Raw genomic sequence first — 9,354 nt, 5'->3', positions numbered from 1 at the left:
CAATGGATTTATTTTCGCTGGCAGAATGGCGGGGCTCGTTCCCGCCACGTCCGCCGGATGCGACGCCATGTTGACATGTCCGCGAGCGAGACGTGCTATTGGCAACACTCCGACGAATTGAGGCGGAAAATGAAAATACCTAGTTCTGTCGAATTGAAGACGTCAAGGATCGAGCTAATCTGAACCAACTGCTGGAGACCTTAAGTAAATTCTTGGAATAAACTATAAAACTAGTATATTATAAGTTTCCATGAGAAGCAAATCGATAGCAAGATTGGAATAGTAATCTGATTCAAGATTCTGATTGAAGATTCAATTCATATGACACGGGATTTGAACTCGCGTCTATATCACGTAATATGAATTTTACGTGTTACGACGCGGACGCCTCACGTTACGACGTCTTACGTTTAGATCGCGCAACTACTGCCTACTGACTATGGCTAAACTAAAAATTATCCCACATCAGCACGCAAGTTCCTTCCACTTTTCCGATTTTTATGCTGACATATTGTGTCTTTATTAGGTAGAAGTCTCGATTTCTCTATGAAATAATATAAGGTACCTAAGTTGTAACCCCCTTTTTCACATTAGCATAAACTTTAGAGCAATGATGTGATTCGCAAATATAATTTACATCGAAATAAAATCTAACACCACTAGTCTACAAAACCTGCAAAACAAAATTCTACCCAGTACAGTAATGTATCTACTTGGTTCAACGTGACGCAATTTTTCTGTCTATTAGCGGTGAATGAGCGCAAAATAAAGCAAACCGTACGCTTCGTATCTAACCGTCAACCTAAAACATTGTCTTATGATTTTTTCGACGATGTGATTACCTACTAAATTAAAAAAAAGAAAAATATTCAACAGTTACCGCGGCAACGCCCGCCACACCTTTAAGAAGGTAATATTATAGGCAAATTCCGAAGAGCACTTAAATACTACACGCTTTGCAACCGGCTTATACCCATACTCACAATTTTGAATAGTAGGTAATCCTTCTGTGATAACTGATAGTGCTAAGTACAGTCGGTTGACGGATAGCTAAAGATATATTATTATAATAATTATAATTCAAAGTACAGGACGTATCCTCGCGATAACTTTGAAGCTGATCATCAAAGGATCATCACTTTAAGTGATACAAATAACGTCAAATATTATTAACCAGAAATCGATTTAGTTCATAACCAAGAGCTTAGGACATTAATCAAACGTCTGCTTTAAAACTAAATACATGACGTATATTGGTCTTAGATATTGGTACAAGCGAAATAAAGAAAATCTCGGCTCGGTGGTCGAGTGGTTAGGCGTCCGCGTCGCCCCGAAAGCGGGTTAGATCCCGCCTAGTGATCAAATGTTTTCTTTTCTTTAAGAATTTATATTTATAAAACAATTAAATGCTACATAACTAAAATATCAATTCAAGTATATTGATTTAAACTTGATTTGATTAAAAGGATTTTTTTTTCAAAAGTCAAAGTAAAGTAAAACAAAGTTAACAAAGTAAAACAAAACTCATTTCTAAACGATTTTATGCTGACACATAAAATTTTGACGTTTGAGTTCCAGCATTGGTTCCAGCTGCCTGCCAAGTGCCAGGTTGTCAAATGTCAGTTAAAATGTCAGCCAACAAGGAAACTAACCTTGTCCAAGCTTATGTTGAATTAAATAAATTTTGTCAAAGCAGTGACTATGAAAGAGCCTTAAAAGCTGCTAATAAAAGTAAGAATGTCTATAATTTTATATACATTTAAGGATATGCCATTCCAAATGCCTTAAAATTTGATGCACCCAAGGCACCACTTTCTTCAACCCTAACCCTCGTTGATAATTAGTTTTTTGTGCCTATTTATAGTAAAAGAACAGTTTAAATTGATTGTGGAGTTACATAATTCCAGACCTTTATAATAAGTGATAACTATAGTATTAAGTAATACTTTTTCACTAAAAAATACAGCGTAACTTACTACGTCCAAATTTCAGTTCTACAGATAGCACCAACAGAACAGAAGGCTTTCCACTGCAAAATAATATGCTTCATCCAACTACACAACTTTAAAGATGCTGTGTCAGCTCTAAGCAATCCTAAAAATGCGTCATTGGCGAGCGATTTACATTTTGAGAAGGCATATGCTCAATATAGACTTAACTGTCCTAAAGAAGCCTTACAGACTGTTGATAGTGCTCCAGAGCTAACACCAGCTTTGAAAGAATTGAGGTATTATTTAAAATTTCATATATTTACATGTTTCACAACTTAAAACCCATAAATTAACTTATTGTATGCCTGTAGGGCTCAAATATTATATCGCCTCGAGCAATATCAAGATTGCTACAACCTCTACCGTGATATTGTGAAGAACACCACTGATGACTATGAAGATGAGAGGAAGGCTAACATGTCAGCGGTGGTCGCAAACTTGGGGGCAATTAACCCAGTAAGATTTATGTATATTTTCTCTTATATATTTAATTTATTGAAATGGTTTAACTTGCAAAATTTTAAGATATAATAATTATTCCAGGATAGTACTTGTGTATAATCAATCAAGTAACTAATATGCTGTTATAAAATTTGTCACTATTATTTAATTAAATTTAAGTTTATAGTTTTTCTACTAATTACTAATTGAGACTCAAGATAAATTGAATTGAATATTCAAGTAAAAATACAATTTTTTACGCTCTGTAACCATTTTACAGAATGCTGACCTACCCCAATTTGAAGAGACAACATATGAACTGTCATACAACGCAGGCACGACACTCGCTATGCGTGGAAAGTATTCTGAAGCCCTACCCGTATTGAAGAGAGCTGAACAATCTTGCTCCGAGAGTGTGATAGATGATGGTGGTACTGAGGAGGAGGCAAAAGAAGAAGCTGCTATTATCAGGTATACTACTTGATAAATAACATTACTCCTATAAATTTAGATATTGTACGTAGTCTGCCCTTTTCTACCACACTTAAATCTGTATTTGCATCTCTGTCCTGGAATGAAAATGTTAGGAGGGTAATTGCTGGAATTTAAGTTGATAATTATTTTTTTGTTGTTTAAGCACAGGAGAAGAGTTAATAAGTTTAACTACCAATAAGCATCAAGATGACTTTATTAAATACAGCAAATTATAAATAACATTACTAACTTCATTAAAATTTTATTCAATTTTTAAATACAGTAGGACCCCGTTAAGTCGAACCTCGATAAGTCAAAAACCTCTAAATCTCGAAAAAATGTTTTGTTCCCTTCCCTTCAAACACCAAAACCTCCATTACTTGAAATCTCTACCCTCTGTTAGTCGAAATAATCACCGAGTCCCTCCAAGCCATTTTGGTACATATTTTCACTCTATAACTCGAAAAATTAAATTTGACCTCTGTATGTCGAACATAGCAACGTTTTATTTTAAAACCTTTACAACTTGATCATTAGGAATTTATTACCTCTTTAATTGTTCGAACAAAAATAAGTTACCGACTTTAAGAACTTGCCGACAATGAAAGTACACTATTGTTTCTTAGAAAACATTTTAGGAGTATACGATAATAAATCTATGACTCACGTAAACACGTGTTTGCTTAATTGGTGTCAGGTGTTCAATTTTGATTTTGTGAATTCAAAATTTATAAGAATAAACCTTAAACTCTTTATGTCGAATCAAAATCCGCCTAAGTCGAAATCCTCCATAAGTTGAAAACTCTATAACTCGAATTTTTTGGCGTCTCCCTTGATATTCGACTTATAGAGGTTCTACTGTATATCATAATAGGGAAATAATATTTATATTTTTAGAGTGCAACAAGCATACTGCCTGCAACAGGTTGGCAAGGAGAAGGAGGCAGCCAATCTATATCATAATGTTTTGAAGGACAAACCTAGTGACCAGGCTTTGGTTGCTATAGCCAGCAACAATTTGGTTGTCATCAATAGGTATGTGCATTATTTGCAGAACAACATTTCTTTTTTCTTGCAAAACAAACTCATAATGATAACATAGAATTGAAAATTTGTATAGAGAATCCAACTATAGCCTTGCTCAGGTATAGTTTAATAATTATAAGTTTATTTACAGTATTAAATCATTTTCAATCACCATAATCATTTTCACCTTCTATCCCATAAAACTGGATGAATATTAAAATGTATAAGTATCTAATGTAATATTTCTAAGAGAGTTTATTAATTATGTTGCATTAATTTGAATAGTAAAAGAGTTTTAACATAACAGTAAGTCCTTTTTAACCGACTTCAAAAAAAAGGAGGAGGTTATCAATTCGGCCGGTATATATATATATTTTTTTTTATGTATGTACACCGATTACTCCGAGGTTTCTGAACCGATTTACGTGATTCTTTTTTTGTTCGATGCGGGATGGTGTCGAATTGGTCCCATAAAAAAATTATTCGGATAGGCCCAGTAGTTTTTATTTTATGAGCATTTTTGTCTGTAGGTATTTGTAAATTTTGCAAGTGCAAGTTTGAAGTCGGTTGTTTTTAACGCAGTTATCACTTGTTAAAAAATATATACTTTTCAGGGACACAAATGTGTTTGATTCGCGCAAACGTATGAAGGCGGCAACTCAAGACGGCTTGGAACATAAACTCAACTCGAGACAGAGAGCTAGCATTGTTTACAACCAGGCTATACTAGCTATATTCTCTAATCAGGTATTTGATATTTATGGATTATATTATATTATTATATATTATATATCAATTATATTTTTATATATTATATAAATTATATTATTATATATTATATATCAAATAATATAACTTTTCGATTATAGTTATAAAGACATATGGAATTGGTAGATGCAAAAATGTATAATTACACTTTTTAAAACTATGCTTATTAACCCCTTGAAGAAATTGGAATTATGTAATATGTATTGAGAAACCTCTTAATGAATGGTCATTTAATATTTCCACTGTTACTTACAATTTTACAAATAATAGCATATCAATTAAAAGGGAAATTAAAAAAAATGTGATATCGTAAATATCTAGCACGCAATACAACCAACACATTACACTATTAATAAATTTTTATTTACAATAAAAATAAATAAATTCCAGCCGGACTTCTGCAAGCAATGCTGCGTGAAACTGAACCGTGAGTTCAACGCGGACAAACGTGCCGTCCTTGTCGAAGCCTCCTCGCTAGTAAAGGACGGCAAGAGTACTCAGGCTGTGAACCTGTTGCTTAAAGTTGGGGGTACGCTGACTTTGGCCGCTGCTCAAGTTTTGTTGGCGCAGGTAAATTGGCTTTATGTTTGGGAAATAAGGCCTGCTTTTGAGTGATTTGAATTTGATATTTTTGATTTTATGGCATTTAAATGCTTAATTTATAATAAATTTATCTGTTTTACAATGTATTTTATTGACAAGGATAAAAATTTAAAATCATGATATTATAATTAATTTCGCTTTTAGCTTGATTATTAGACTTGTATGAGTTAAAGTAATAGTACATTGTATACTCACTAAGAGATCATTTTAAGAATACTGGTATCCTTACTGTACCATCACAGTATATATTTAATAATATTTTGCATGTACACAAAAGCTCCGACTTACACACAAGAGTAGGAGATAGACACAATTATGGCACAAGGAACAGGAATAGAATTGAAATGCCATTTTTCCGATTAGCTAAAGTTAAAAATTCATTTATGGGTCAAGGTATACGCTTTTACAATAGAATTCCTCACAATATTAAAGAGTTTAGTAGTTCTAAATTTAAAACTTATATAAAAAATGTATTAGTTCAGAGAGCGTACTACAGTATTCAGGAATATATGGACGATAAAAACCCATGGAAGGTTGTCGCGTAAAAACCACAAGACAGTTCATTGGCAAATTATGATATATTATGTAGTTAGATATAAGTTTCATATAATATTGTAATATTTACATGATGTTAAAAGAGCAACTATGGAGTTTCTTGCCGATTCTTCTCCATAGATCACTGCTTTCCGAATCGGTGGTAAATGTTAAAATAATTATGTAATGACGATTCGAAAGTGCTACTAAATAGTAGTCTAATTGAATAAATGAATTTTTGAGTTTGAGTTTGAGTTTATGTAGTTAGATATAAGTTTCATATAATATTGTAATATTTACATGATGTTAAAAGAGCAACTATGGAGTTTCTTGCCGATTCTTCTCCATAGATACTGCTTTCCGAATCGGTGGTAAATGTTAAAAATACTTACCTATGTAATGACGATTCGAAAGTGCTACTAAATAGTAGTCTAATTGAATAAATGAATGTTAGAGTTTGAGTTTCTAATATAATAAAATCTAAATTTTATTATGTTTCATATAAATTAAACTAACTATATAATTGTCTTATTAAATACAAAAACAGCAGGTTTTGTTTATGTAACTTATGTTATATTTTCATGTTATCTTTTAACATTATTCTACAGGGCGATCGCAAAGCAGCAGTGAAACTTCTAGAAGAAAGCGAATTCAAGTACCGTCCAGCTGTCATTGGAGTACTCTGTACTTTGCTCACTGCGGACAATGAGTATGAGAAAGCATCCAAACTATTCACAGAGGTGTATGAACATTATAAGAATGATGAAGAGGTAAGATTTTTAGCATATTATCTTGAGATAAAAAGCACTCAATATACTTTACTACCTTTTTCTTATGTATTTTCCCCAATTCTGGGAATAAAATTATACCGGCAATAAAGCACCGCATCTACAACACTTATTTCGGGCGTACACTCTATAGTCCGTAGTCAAGTCCGTATTCGATTCGAAAAAATTCGATTCCAAATTTTAAATTTCGAATCCTCGAACGTTCTAGAAGCTCAAGTCCCTCCGTGCGGTGTGGCGCGCGGCGGGCGAGGCGCACAGTCGCGCGGGGGACACCGCGGCGGCCGCACGTGCGCACGCGGCGCTCGTGCACGCGGCGCCGGGTGATAAGCGCACGCTTGCGAGACTCGTCAAGGCGATGCTGCACGAACCAGAGGAGGCGAAGAAGCTCGCTACTAAACTGCCCCCTATTAATCAGCTAGAGGTACGTATTTATTGGAATATTTGGGTTGAGTTGCGAAATGACGAATTTCGATTGTCTTGTTCAAAATACGTTCCGCACGTATAAAACTTACATCAAATATAGGAAAGCAACAATATACATACATTTTCTAACACGATACGTGGATAGAACATTAAATTAATAGGAGAAAACAACCATTGGCATAATTTTAATAAATAGATTTTGTTTCTTAAATAGCATTATGGATAAATTATAAATGCTTTCATTTACAGGGTAAAATCGATATAGATGCATTGGAATCGTCCAAATGGATGATGGGCGCTAAGGTCGTGAAGAAAACCGTACAGAGCAAACAGGAGCAATCGCCTGGGTAAACTTTTTTAATTATTAAGAAGTTATTTTGGTAAATTAAATATTAAGATAGACAGGTCAGTTTTATAACAATCCAAAAGTATTTTTAACTAACTTTAAAAATTCATTAAAATAAAAACTTGTTAATATTAATGTTATGTACACTTTATTTTCGAGTACTCACGTAAATTTCAATAACTAATTTTCCAGTACGCCTGGTTCCGAACTTGGGCAAAAGAAGAAAACTAAAAGGAAGCGCAAGACAAAGCTGCCGCCCACCGCCGATATCTCTAAAGGTCCGGATCCAGAAAGGTAATATATTAAGACTATAATAAAAAAATTAAAATTTTGGTTTTATTTGTGATCGAAAAATTATACGATATGTACATACGTAACAAGACTAATGTCTTAATTTGAAATATATTTAAACCACAAAATTATGATATCTTTCTTAAAAATTTTAAAGGTAAACTTCGCTTTTCAAATAAAATATTTTATAAAATAAAACTATTCTTAAAAAGATGGCTGCCAAAATACGAGCGCACGGCGTACCGCAAGCGCCGTGGTATCCGTCGTGACGTCATCAAGGGCAGCCAGGGGATGACAACCGCTGCCGTTGATCAATAGTGAGTATACAATAATTTATTATTAAAAAGTAATTTGAGATACTAACGTGGAAAAAGTCGTCATTCCTAGTAATGGTTTCATAAAAAAATAGAATTCTACTTGGTAAAAAGAAAAACTAATAATTGTTCCCCTAAAATATTTTAATCAATTGAACAAAATTGTTTATTTAATATTTAGTTTCATGGTATTCAATTGCTTTATAAATGGTAAATTATTAAATAATAGAAAAATAACGATCACAAGGCTGGATTTGAGCACATAAAATCGGAATTCCTTCTATTCTTACTCACTAATTTTCATTTATATTGTGAATATTTTTACTTTATTTTAAAAAATATATTCTATTTTACAGCGACATGAGCAAACAAACGCCAAGCGCGGCCGCTACCACAGCCAAGAGTCCTCGCATAGAACCAAAGTCGAGTGACAGCGCGTGGCAAAGGAAACAACAGCAGAAGAAGAAGGGCAAAGGCCGAAAGTGGTAGAAATAATTAATAAATTATTTTACTGGCAACATTTGTTTTATTTTTTAAAACCCAAATACACGGGAAAGGTCGTCATCAAATATGTAGTTATAAATCTTATTGCCAAAAAGAAAAAAAGTAGTCAGGAAAATCGTTTGTTTAATGCTCTAAGCGACTTTAGTGATTTTTAGCATTTTCGACATTGCTTAGTTTCCGATTTCGATTACCACACCCAGTTGGAAAATTCACCAATGCATTTTTAATACATATATGGCAATACTTGTTTTATCTTCAAAGCTGTGTGTTCCATTGTTCCTTGTAGGCTTGTTGAAAAAATATCGATACATCGATATTATTTTTTCAATATATCGATATTTTTAAGCGATATTTAATAGTTCGATGTATCGATATAAAATTCTAAGTATCGAAAAGGATATAAAAACCGATATTTTTTTCGGACCAATAAACATTTATATGTTTTAAGATTAAAAAATCCCAAAAAGAAAATTAATTTATACTAACATCTTTTTAACAAATTATATTTTATTTATTATATAATAAAAATTTTTGAATGGTTGTTTGATTGATTAAAAAAAATTAAAAATTATGTAACTATATTAATTAATATTTATCTAGAAATGTAAGATGATTGAATTAGATTACACCAAATAAATTAATTTTTAAAGCACGAATATTCTCTGTCAAATCATACCGATATATCGATATTTTTTAATAAAAATATCAATATCGATATTGATATTTTTTAAATATCGATGTATCGATATATCGATATTTTTTTTTTACTTTCGTGTGCCTAGTTCCTTGGCGTTTTATTTTTAGACTTATAACCTGTGCTTATAACTATCGATTAGAATAGTACAAATAAC

General features: G+C 32.6%; 1 protein-coding gene across 1 annotated transcript; it reads left to right on the top strand.

Annotated features, from left to right (window-relative positions):
• Positions 1–1,628: 1,628 nt before the first annotated feature.
• Positions 1,629–8,517, top strand: LOC123692800 (signal recognition particle subunit SRP72). Its single transcript, XM_045637596.1, has 13 exons — positions 1,629–1,731; positions 1,993–2,227; positions 2,303–2,447; positions 2,713–2,903; positions 3,804–3,941; positions 4,547–4,679; positions 5,091–5,270; positions 6,446–6,607; positions 6,834–7,046; positions 7,298–7,395; positions 7,587–7,688; positions 7,898–8,002; positions 8,356–8,517. The coding sequence occupies exons 1-13, from the start codon at positions 1,629–1,631 to the stop codon at positions 8,486–8,488; spliced, it is 1,938 nt and encodes a 645-aa protein (XP_045493552.1). The 3' UTR covers positions 8,489–8,517.
• Positions 8,518–9,354: the final 837 nt, after the last annotated feature.

This window comes from Colias croceus, chromosome 6, assembly GCF_905220415.1.
Source record: "Colias croceus chromosome 6, ilColCroc2.1".
Lineage (NCBI taxonomy): Eukaryota > Metazoa > Arthropoda > Insecta > Lepidoptera > Pieridae > Colias > Colias croceus.
The sequence above is the reverse complement of the archived record's forward strand: the minus strand, read 5'-3'. Positions and strand labels throughout refer to the sequence as shown.